Source organism: Bombus huntii, chromosome 8, assembly GCF_024542735.1.
Source record: "Bombus huntii isolate Logan2020A chromosome 8, iyBomHunt1.1, whole genome shotgun sequence".
Lineage (NCBI taxonomy): Eukaryota > Metazoa > Arthropoda > Insecta > Hymenoptera > Apidae > Bombus > Bombus huntii.
Window position 1 is genome coordinate 9,091,816 of NC_066245.1, and position 12,832 is coordinate 9,104,647.

General features: G+C 33.1%; 1 protein-coding gene and 1 long non-coding RNA gene across 2 annotated transcripts; one reads left to right on the top strand and one right to left on the bottom strand.

The window, feature by feature from the left end:
- Positions 1–8,837: 8,837 nt before the first annotated feature.
- On the bottom strand, positions 8,838–11,586 carry LOC126868348 (uncharacterized). Its single transcript, XR_007690592.1, has 2 exons — positions 10,267–11,586; positions 8,838–10,151 (listed from the first exon to the last, which is right to left on the bottom strand). It is a non-coding gene; the product is annotated as an uncharacterized LOC126868348 (long non-coding RNA).
- Positions 11,587–11,718: 132 nt separating this feature from the next.
- Positions 11,719–12,712, top strand: LOC126868336 (uncharacterized). Its single transcript, XM_050623677.1, has 2 exons — positions 11,719–11,836; positions 11,993–12,712. Exons 1-2 carry the CDS (start codon positions 11,834–11,836, stop codon positions 12,419–12,421), a joined length of 432 nt encoding a protein of 143 aa, XP_050479634.1. The 5' UTR covers positions 11,719–11,833; the 3' UTR covers positions 12,422–12,712.
- Positions 12,713–12,832: the final 120 nt, after the last annotated feature.

Sequence of the window (12,832 nt, forward strand, 5' to 3'; positions counted from 1 at the left end):
TCTTCGTAGCGACATTGTAGCCTATGAGGTTCCTTAGATCGACATTTTAGCGTAGTCGATATACTTAACCCCATATATTCCCCTTGGTCGGTGTATGGTGGCGTGAAATTTGAAATGGTGCGAATCGTAGCCTCTCGTCGCTTGGTACGCGAACACCTGCAAAACAGATATAATAAAACAGATAAAAAATTGAACTGTCACGTTAAACGATGGAATACAGAGCAAATACAATACAGGAAAAAATAGTAAATGAAATACAGGAAATGTACGAATACAAAGGAAATATTAGAGTAGAATTAGAGGCGTTAAGTTGCAATTACAAAGATTGGTTAATAATAACAATAGAATTATTTACGAATAAAAATCGAATTGGAATTGAAATATAAAGATTGGGATATGAAATGTAGAGGTAAGAGTTATTAGATTAGAATTAAAAACGTTAGATCGTAATTATGAGAATCGGTTATGAATAATGGATTTATCTCGAGCGATAGAGAATCGAATCGTTAGCATAGGAATATAGAAATTAGAAAACGTGATAAATGATGGAATACAAAGGTTACAGGATACAATACTAGACTATATCGGGTCATTGGATTATGAGAATCGATTAGAAACGATAAATTTATATCGAATATCGTCAGAATTCGAACGTTAAGATCAGAAAATGGAAATACATTCAATGACGGTATACAGGGGTCAGCGGATGAGATACGGCGAGCGATGGAACCAAGATTGGAGGTACTGAGTTAAAAATTAGGTCGCACGGTCTTCGAGGGGCGCGAAGAAATTTGACATAATCGACGAATCGAACGGGGAGAGTTTCGGTGTCAACGGTGTTAACGTATCGTTGCAACTGACTTGACCCGTCCTTCGTGAACCATTGACGATACCAACGATAACCGGTCACGAGTATAATAACAACATGCAATCGAGGGACCTAACTGACCTAGGAGAAGCGGCACTAGAATAAAGTTGCCGTGTGGTCAGTGTCGTTGTTCGGTTTCAAACGGAGTTCTCCTCCCTTCGTAGAGAGACCAGGCTTTTATACGCTTTGCCATGAAATAGGCGCTGTTTATACGCTTCCATAGAGAGAACAAGAAATTTGTTCGAACGAATTACCATTTTATCGCCGATCTCTTCAAGTTCTGAAGCGATCGGTGCCTCCCGATTATGTCGTACTTACAGAAAGAACGTGATATAATTTTAAATTAAAAGACTAACGTTACGTTAACGCGATTTTATTCGCAATACAAATATCATTTGTAATATTTTTCAGTAAATTTAGACTATTAAATTGTATCGAAACCGCATTCTGACGATGAAATGGAATGTCGCGAATTTACTCGATGATTTTCTATTATTATTTCTTACTTCATCTAGATGCTACAATCTTACGAAACTTGGAGAAAGGCGATATAGGATTGATCGACAGCGTGGTGAAATTAGAAATTGATATTCTATTAAAACGTGATCATACTCCTATCGTATTTTTCTCGTGCGGTCTTGAAATATATTTGATCTGTCCGCGAATAAAAATATACAAACTTTGTAAAGAGACCTAACTTTTTGCTTGGAGAATCTGATATACGTAGAATCAATAGAGAAAGATATAATTAAACAAAATTAAACTGATATTTAATGAAACATGTTAATTGTTGGATAAACGTATTGTTACGTCGCGTAACCCTCTACCTAGCCCAGGCCACACACCGCGGGCAATATGGCAACCAGATTTTTTTTTTTTTTATTTATTTGTTGAAATTACAATCAATTCTCGCGTTGAGAATTTTCAGTAATTTTTCTGGCGTGGCGCAGTTAATACTTATTATAGATAGGTATAATTTATAAGTATTATAAGTAAGTGCATATGCTTAATTTGGATAACTAAATGAATCTAGCGTTTAGGTCTAGCGGGTAGTGCCTCTTCAGCCTGCGAATCTGGTCCGTCGTGTCAAGTAGTCCAGTGATTAGGGGGTTTCGGTGTTTGTTGACTCTTTTGCTATATCTGTCGCTGTATTTTGCTATTTCCTCTTTGACTGTGGGTATCTTGACATCGCGATGGATGGTTTCGTTGGTAACATACCAAGGTGCGTCTATTAGGGATCTTAGCGTTTTCGATTGGAAGCGTTGTAGTATTTCGATGTTGGAGTTACTTGCTGTTCCCCATAGTTGGATTCCGTAGGTCCAGACAGGTTTTATTACGGTCTTGTAGAGGGTAATTTTATTCTGTATGTTTAGTTTGGAGCGTCGGCCCGTGAGCCAATAGAGATTTTTTAGTTTGTCCTTTAGTTGCTTCGTTTTATCTGAGATGTGTTTCTTCCACGTTAGTCTCGGATATCTTCGGATACTCACTGCGTACCCTCAATAGTCTCAAGTATCTTCCATAAATCTCAGGAATTTCCTAGTAGAGTTCCTTCAAACCAAACAAACGTCTGTTTCCGAAGAATTTCTAAAGACTATTGTCTACTACAGCTTGACAAGGGAAAGTTAGTTTTTCTCACGTATGATGCAACTTTCCTCCCACGAACCACTTTCTCTCGAGGGCGGTTAAGACCCTTCGTTTAACCAATTAACGACGAAGCCTATTTCCCTCACTCTCTTAACTAAAATCGTTACCAACAAATCCGATGGCCCCGTGCGCTAGACACACCCATCCTTAGCTGTCCTTCGCCACAGCATCGTCTTCGGACAGTACTGATTTTACATCCTTCGAACGGTCAACATCCTTTAACCGGTTATACATACCCGTAGATCAGTCACTCATTCATCTCGTACATACGCACCAACGTAATTGCCTTCGTTATAAGTTCTTAGAATAAACGGTGAAATATAACTTACTATACTGTGTCATATTCATTCAACCACCTGTGTTATCTTAGCCGAAACAGAGAAACGACTAATTCGCGGCGTCGATTAACCGAATCGTAGCGAGAATTTACGCCTCTCGCTGACGCGTTTTCCTCGCGACTGCGTCTCTCCGCGAACGGTCGTAACACGTATACAGAGACAAACATTCAACGAGTGTATTAATTGCGTGGTTGAAGTTTGATAGTCCCCGGGATTTTAACAATTTGCCACAGTTCGATGGGTTTGTACATACATCGGATGACGGTTTGTATGTTTTCACGATACGTGGTAGGGAGGGAGAAATTCGTCCGTAAATAATTCTTGAAATAACGAATTTAATAAAAATGAAATTAATATAATAATACGTAGTAATTAATTTGTAGATATTGTGATATTAAATAATAAATAATATTGTAATTATTATATACATTTTCTTAATTTAACTGCATTGAACAACTTTGTTATTTGAATTTTGAATTACACATCGTTATATAATTTTTTTAAGTAATCGGGGAGGAGAACGTGTAGAAAGGAAAAGTTATAAGGTAAAGTAAGAAAAATGAGAAAAAAAGTCAGTTGAGAAAAATTGTGGGATACCGTTGGCAAAGACCTTGAAAGTGACATTTATCTTGTAGAACAAAGAGAGTAATTTAATCATTAGCGCGTTGATCAGCAGCAATGATCTCGTTTGCAACACTAAATTAGATGACGTCGACAACTAGCCCGATAATAGACGAAACAATGATGGCTTTCTGTAAATATCAAGAAAACTGGCCCATGCTTAAATGGCTCAATTTTCTAAGCCCGTTTAAGTCATTACAGCATATTTCAAGTTAATTTGCTTATTAAACAGTTTGAATCGAATGTTTTAAATTCTCTTTATTGAAAACAAAATGCGCCATTGATTTTACTCCTGATGTTACTTGAAGATTATTTTGTCTTAAAATACATATAAAATAAAAAATACAAGAGTGAGTGGAAAAATAAATAAAAAGAAATCCGACTAACTGTTTTTTTATAAAACTTGTGAAATGTTAAATAAAATATAATGAAACTTTCATTTCTATCCATTTTTTATTTGGAGGAATAGAATTTTTTAATATAGCTTTTCTATCAGCAAGATCTTTCGAGCAATCGTGGAAAATTCTGTAAATCTTTATAGAAAGTACTGCGAGCTGCGAGAGATAGCGACACTATGCAACGAACAGAATTGCAATATGCAAAGCAAACATTCAGAAAACAATTAACATTTTAAATTTACATCTTTTCTACTATTCAATATAGAAGAAATATTATAATATACAGAAAAGTTGTATATATTCTTTACTTTAATAAATTATTATAGCTTCTAATGATAAATATAGAAAATAATGAAATTATAAATTACAAACGGAACCTATTTTGAGGACCACAATCATTCAGACAAAATATAGTATCTCTTTAGTTTTCATTACCAAAAAGTCTCAAACGTTTTCCCTTGAATTTGATACTGTGCAATTTTGAAAATCAATAAGTTTCTAATAGTGTTATAAGTTCCCTAATTATGTATATAAAAATATAATCGCGATTGCAAGCAATTAACTTCCATTATTTACCATATAATTCATAATCGTATCATGAGTATTTACTATAATCGAAAATGATATAATATGTCATAAAATCATATAATAGTAATAGGCCCGTATTTTGTGATATGAACATGACGGTTTGAATCGCAAAGCTGAGAGTTTAAAATGTTTACGATTTTAATTTTACGTGAATCCTTCTCTTCTTGACAGCCGACGTTTATTGATCTTTTCAAATTCGCGAAATACTTATATACATTTTCCCGTCCAGAAGCGAAACGGTGCATGCGCATTGTCCGAAGGCGGTCGAGCAGCAGAGCCGTATTAAAATTTTTCGGGCTCGAGGCTTTTGATTCAGTGGTGACCCTTTTCATAGATAAATGGAGGAGCGGGTTAAGGTGAAATAAATTTATCTAAATATGCAATAAAATATATTTCGTGATAAATTATATTTAAAATTTTGTAGTATGCATTTTAAAAATACAATCGTTTTCTTTTTTATTTTCTTTAAAATAATTTACTCTTTATACTCGTAAAATAAAACGTATTTTTCTTGAATAGCAAGGCCCAGAATATAGATCTTATACATTCGCTAAAGTCTGCTTTAGTTTGTAATAATATAAGATTATATTACTTTAATTAATTTATTATTTTAATTACTTATATTGTTTTATTTAATAAAAGAGGAATATTATATCCACTGTAATAAATTAATTATAACAATAATGATAAAGAAAGATTAGCGATAAATTAAATTCGATTAATATTATCGGTGTAAATATGAAAGAGATAGCAAACTTTAGGAACTTCTTATAAGCATCTACGCTGTAAATGCTATAGATCGACTAAATCAAATTTCGCGGCATACGATATTTCAATTTTGTGCGCGGCTCTAAACCAATGAGAAGTTGTTCCGCGTCAGCCAATCAGAAGTCAGTTAGACGATGTTTTGGCGCGAAATGTCATTGTACTGAGGAAGAGCGTGATGTTAAGATATATCGTCTATGCGTGATTTTAACTTCAACGACGTAGTACTATTTCTGCTACAAATCTATTGTCTTCTATCGACTATAATCAGGTTCGTTTAACTAATATGTTCTTATTTAGTACTTTATTATAGGGTATATTTATAGCGAGATTCAATATTTCTTCGTACTTTCTCTGTTCGTTTGTCATCGATCGCCTATTTCAATGTTAGTATCATCTATAGTTTGTATTATAAGCTTTTAATTAATTTGAGTTTGATTATTTCTTCGTTTTAACACAATTGCTTCAGTTTTATGCATTAATCTTAAATCTTTGGTTACGTTCTGTGCAGATCATTGGTTAAGTACGAAAATAACTTCGAAAGAATAGACGTGAGAATGTAACGAGTGTGACAATTAACGGTGACAATGAAGAACGTTTGGTAATATTTAACTTTTTTTTACGGAGATGGAGGTACGTATACACTTATATTGTCTTTTGTTCGATTCACGTGTAACAGGTATCCAATTAATATGTAACGTGATTAAGTTATAAACAATTATGTATTTTATGAATGGTTAACATTAATGTTAATATTAATTAAATATTAATGACGATTCATTCAATTCTTATTATATGTACACAAAAAATTGAAATGCCTTCTATGTGTTGTTATATTTCATTCTCTATTAATATCGTTATCAAATTTGTACGAAAAAAATATTATTGTTGTGAAAGAATCTAACGACATGTTCAGATACGTTTTGATCGAAGACTGTACGCGGTTTGTTGTTATCAGGCTCGCTTCGGGCATGTTTTATGATAATGTATATCCCTATATTCAGTATAATCTCAGTAGAATTTGAAATTAAAATATAAAAGTGTAACATTCAAATCCGCCCAAGAATGAATCAAATATTACTAGAAAGTACTACTGTGCTTAAATAAATAAGTACTTTAATATTTAAGTAATATATGAGTAGTAGCATTTAAGTGCATAATTATGTATTGGACTTCCATCGTATTTCAGTAGATAAAGTAAGGTAAAGTAGATAAATATCTATTTTTTATCATAGTGAGTGTATATTATTGCCTGTATGTTGTACATAGTTGAGTAATAAAATTTGATTTTAATTCCCATTTCCGCCGTAGTAAATCATAGAGGGCGTAAGAAATATGATTTCTTCCAGGTCGGTATTTCAGAACGTAAAAGATAAAGTTCCATATAATAGTATCATGTCTATACTTTAGTCAATGATGATGTAGTTAATAATGTTGCATCATTGACATTGACTAAAAACAGAATAAAAATGATCCACGTCAAAATATTGCAATATATTGAGAATTTCCTTTTCTTTACTAATCGTATTTCCTATAATTTTCTTTCCTTTTACTAATCATATTTCAAATTAATACTGGTATAGATATTAATTCATAAATAAGTTTATAAAGAATAGAATAGAAAAGTCAAGAATTATTCTTCTATGAAGGAAACAGGTTATCCTGAACAGTAGTTACTATAGCCATCTCGTGATTCAAAAATAAAATTAAGAAGTGTCGGTCAAGATACTCATCAGTCGATGAACAAGCAGCTCCAGGAAGTTGAGGCTAGTTTATATAACAAATTGCAGTTGTGAATTTTAAATTATACTCTGTTTATGACGTGGACATGATAAAATACGTGGTTCAAAACCTATTACGCATAAGTTATAAAACAATTTATTGCAATCTATATCTAAACGTTGTGGGAATATATTACGTCATAATGACGGTAATTAGGATTGGATACCAATAATATTATCCTAATGAATTATTAATCTTGAATTATAAAATATTATCTTTGAAATTATATGTAGAACATTTTTGCAAAAACTTTAAATCACGCAACACTTTTTCCATCGACATATATTCTATATCTATATATGTATATTTTTAAATGTATTATAATTTTGATAAACCCAAGAGATTTTGCGAATTAATTAAATCACGTATATTTTTACGAACGCGTATAATTTACTCATTGCAACAAATCTTCCTCTAAGACTTCTTTGAAATGTCAAACCGGTATTGATGAATAATAGAATTTTATCATTCTCACATTTCGGTGGTCGTACAAATGATCGATATAAGAACACGTACTCTTATAAATGAAACAAACACTATTTTTCTGAACTCAGAGAGCAGATTTTCAACGACACATACAAAATACCAGTCTAATTATAAGATTGCGAATTTTTATGCATTTATGAAAATTTCTAAAGTACATGAACGCACGGAATGTGTATAATACGCAAAAATATATAAAATACCCAAAAATCAGTACTTATTCCAATGAATATTTAGTAGATGAAACACATTTGTTTCAGTTGTTTTATAAAAATATAAGTTTGCGTAAATATCCGCAATCTACTAATTATCAATAGATAAAAGCAGCATTTTATTTTGGCTGGTAACAACTCATATTTCTTAACGAATGCAATGCATAATATCGGACGATTATTCGTAATGCATGCTGTAAATTAGATAGTAATCTGTTCGTACACTCAATAACATTGCTCACTCTTTGCTTTATTTATGGATTGTCGATTGGAATCGGCTTTATCGCAAGCATAATTGTAAATGTCAAAGTTCATAGGAAAACCCATTTACACCGATAGAACGTATAATACCCATGACGTGAGTTCTACATCAAATTAGGAGAAAATTCTTATTGCGTAGCCCAGCCGCTTCGCATGAAATTGATGACCTTTGTTGTAATTTTATTGTCGTTAATTATAGTATCAATCGAAGAAATTTTATTACGTGTACATGTGAATCAGAAACATTGTGCTTCGTCATCTTAAGAAACAAACAATCGAAGCGAATTATAGATATATTCTGTGATCAGTGAAGAACCAATTCTCTTACGCTTTGTTATTCAAGGCTGATGAGTAAACTGCGAGTGATTATTTATGGGGAATTGAAATGTGTGCAAAAATGCACAGTACAGTAGAACGCCTTATATGAACCCGTTAGGGGACAAGTTGGTTCATATGATCAAGTCGCTCGTATAACAGAAACCCGTCTATTTTTACCCGTTCGTGATTTTTCGTTCAGTTAATAGCAATTCATATTTATATAAGATTCCACGAAATATTTACGCCTAAATATATAATAATGCTGCAAACTGGTATCGATTTCGAGGCAAGAGATTGTGTCACATAACACGTGCCTCTACTGTTTACTGCTTACATCTTACAGTAAGACATTCAGATAAGTGGATTGACGCTCGGCAGTAGTTCAGATGAATAGGAGCTCGGTAGAAGTTCAGACGACCAGACACTACTAAAATTTCCTTCGTATATGTAAATGGAGTTCGTATAAACGGAGTTCCACTGTATGCATATAACGCGTACAAATATAAAAAATATGCAAAATATTCCTCTTCCCTTCTGAGTCAAAATATCTTATGTAACGTTTTCTTTTTTTTTTTTTTTTCATTTTTCCAGATACAGGGTGTACCAAGGATCATGCTAAAAATCGAAAGGGAATGATTCCGCATGCGAAAGTAAGTGGAAAATGTAGAATGGCAATTTTTAATATAAGCCTTTGTATTAAAGAAGGTCGACTGTGAATTTCCATCGAGTATGTATTCTGCCCAACAGATTGGCAGAAGAAGTTCGTTCAACCGACTCTCGTTATCTCGTTACGCATACTTGACGAAACCACGTAGTTGATTTCTTCGAAAAAACGAAGCCTTATATAAAAATTTGTCACTCCACACTGTCGACTTCCTTTACATGGGGAATTACCCCCTTTTTGCGTATACTATCGAACAGTACATAAATGCAAAGAAAACCAGTCCAACCGACTCTCGTTATCTCTCGAGTGCACGCATACTTGACGAAACCTCATAGTTAATTTTGTCGAAGACGGAGTCTTATATCAAAGATTATCACGCTACGTATCTCTCCTACAGTGAATCCCCGCCCTTTTTCGCCTTCCATCATGACTTTTGGTATATCCTGTATATTGCAATATTTGAAATTCTCTGTATTTTCTCTCTTTTAAATAGAGTTATATTGTACAAGCTGTTACGACTAAATATTTTATACTATATATTTTTATAATGGCTGAATATTTTTTAAATTATATGTTTCCGTAGATCCCATCTTTCACAGATATGCATGAACGTCTTTGGTATAATGATGGGGAAAATCCAAGGCATCTTCACCGTTACAAGATCTTAGTGATCCTTGTTCCTCCGCCACAAGATGAGTAAGAGGTAGATGTTGACTTTGTAGCCATTCTAAACCTTGACAATAAAAATCATTACCCCTTCCATACGTTTTCACTACACGCGCCAGCAATGTATCATCATAGAAACAAAAAAAAAAACAAGAGAAGAAATTCAACGAAATATGTACAGATACATTGTTTTTATAATTCAATAGAAACTTATTGTTAGTTTATTTATAGTAGGATTTAATGATTGTTGTAATTAAAAAAGTCAATATTCATTAACTGTATATAATATAAGTAGATTACGGATTTTTGGGTATTATAAATTTTTATCATAAATTTAAGATGCTTAGAATGCGCATAATATGCAGAACTATAAAAAGATATTCGAAGTAGAATATTTACTAAATGAAATAATCTAAATTATTTCTTATTTATATTCAGAGACAAAACAAATTGCATAAAAATATGTAGTCTAATTATAAGGAAAACTAAATTATACTGTATTTTGGAAATTTTGTCAAAGATTTTATCGTATTTGATTGAAACCTGCGTGTACATTTACACGACGTTCCATCGCTATGAATAACGTGGAATAACTGAATTAAGAATTAGATTGTATTTTGGAAATTTTACCAAAGATTTTATCGTATTTGATTGAAACCTGCGTGTACATTTACACGACGTTCCATCGCTATGGATAGCGTGGAATAACTGAATTAAGAATTATAATATTTTGCGTTTTTGGTATTTCCACGGCTATCGTGGACATTTTATTATACCCGGACGATAACTCTGACATTATTGATTGGAGGAGTTTATACACACACAAACAAAAATATTCAGTCCAGTGCACTAGGAGATTTATATCATAGATTCTTTTTAACCTCTGACGTATTCATGCGCAATTCCATCTTTTCGGCTTATCATCGTATGGAGATTTACTTCTTTCGAGATAATTTCTTTATCAAGGCAGACATTACAAATTAATGCAATTTTATCGGCGCACACTGTGTGGTGGGAATCACTGAAAATATTGTTCGCTTTTACAGAGATATGAATAAAATATGAGTACAAAAATAGCAATATCGTTTTCCACTTAATTTAACGTATTAATTTCTTCATATTTATTATGAGCTTTTAAATCTGAGATTTTTTCTGTAGTTTTGCTTCTTTTCCGTATCGAATATTGAAAAAAGGTAAAGGCGAAAAATTGTGCAAACTATAGTGTATGATGTCATCACGAAGCCGCAATATTACCACGTTAGAGACAAATATTCACATTCCGTTACATATACACATACATATATATATATATACATGGATGTGTAGATGAAAAATGGTAATTGTTCGGATACAACAAAAGCCTTGTAATTTTATGTATCGTGTGAATCAGAAGTCGAATGTGTTACCAATCCTGTAACATTCCGCAGTTTTGGCGTCATCTAACTTTCTATATTGTACAAGAATCCTCACTATGTCTTCTTATATATTCAGATAATCTTTTTATTTCAAACATTATATAAATAAATTGGGAAATATGCTCGAAACAAAAGGATATTAAATCCTTGATTTATATCAAATTCTCTTAAGCTTAGCTAAACAATTTTAAAGTTGAAAAATTACTAATAGCCTTAACTCGATATGAAAATATTTCAGAAGCAATATCGTTTACGTGGAGAATAACGGAAAACGATTAATTATGTAAAATTATGTCAAACCTAAGTAGAAAATTTTGAAACATAAAAAAAGCTTCTGATGTTTCCTTCGAAATTATTTATTTATCAAAGCAAGTCCTCAATTTCGTCTACTCATAATTTGAGGTCAAGATATTTTCGGCAAATTCGCTTGTTGGTTCCGTATGCGTGTCAAGGAAGATTTCACGAGAATCCAGTTCATCGTCGAAAGTAGAAATTAGTCCTGTTAGGAAAGGCAGGCATCGACGATGATATCGTCCGAAATTTCCCGGACGTCAATTTCGTATCTTATAGGATGCGTACACGCATCAGAGGGACTGGGTCCGAGAAATTACGACGGTTTCCCATTGATGCGTATGACTCGACTGGTTCCGTGGTGGGGAATCCGGTATCTGCGGATTTATATACAAGAGACTCCATCGCGTTGAATAGATTAGTTTCAACGGAGAAACCGAACGGTTAGTTTGCCGATCTCAGAGAAATATCCATACGTACTTACAAGAGTGACTTATTAAAATATTTACTTAAAACATCATGGTAAGTAAAATATACTTTACAAAATTGGACTGATAAAAATAACAACATTAATAGAAGCATCGATTCAAATATTACTTTCAATTTTTACGTTTGCCAATTCTTTTTTTTTTTTTTTTTGGTTTTTTTTAATATTCTTTTTGAAATTTATCGTTACAGATAAAATACGTAGTAATCTTGTTCGCCACCTTTATTTTGGTCCAATCGCAGAGGCCAACTTATGCTGGAAGTAGCAAGCCATATCCTGGTGTCCTTCCACAGTATCTGGATGAACAAGCAGCAGTAGCTAGTGCTACTACTGGAACCGTCGGAAGTCGAATCGATATAAACAATACCAATAGGCCAGCAGTAGCAGTAGGAGCTGTAGCATCTAATACTCCTATCACAACATCAACGATTCCTCCAGATTTGCCAGTAGACGCTATGGGAGACGTTGCCTTAGTAAATCGAATCAAAACCTGGCCGAGAGATAAACAACCATTTTGGTTTATAAATTGGCAACAAATTCAAGAACACCGCGGTGACTCAAAAAATAGAGCTCAACCAGTTGAGACGCAACCGAATCAGAGACCGTTTTTCGCGGGTTAAATATTTCGAATTTCGTTGCTTCGTATTTAATTTCAGACGACGTATATTGCCGTCGTTATTTTGCTAGTCAAATTAAATCTTTTGTACGACTTGATCTTGATACAGTTACTTTATCGACACAGGATTAAATATCCAATGAATTTCAATAGTCGAAGTAAAAATACACTTCGAATCAGTATCAATGTCTCTGTATATCATTATTTCATATAAGGAGAGAAAAGGGAGCGTTTGTAATATCGTTTTTAAGCTGTGTGTCTTTTACGAAGGAATAAAAAGATAGTAATTAAACGTGGTAAATTCTAGTGTACTTGAAAAACTTTAAATTTCCAATCCACCTGCTGAGCAAGCCAAAATCGCCAATAAGATACCGCGACGAGATGAGATAGGACAGAAATCCAAAGATCTGATTGG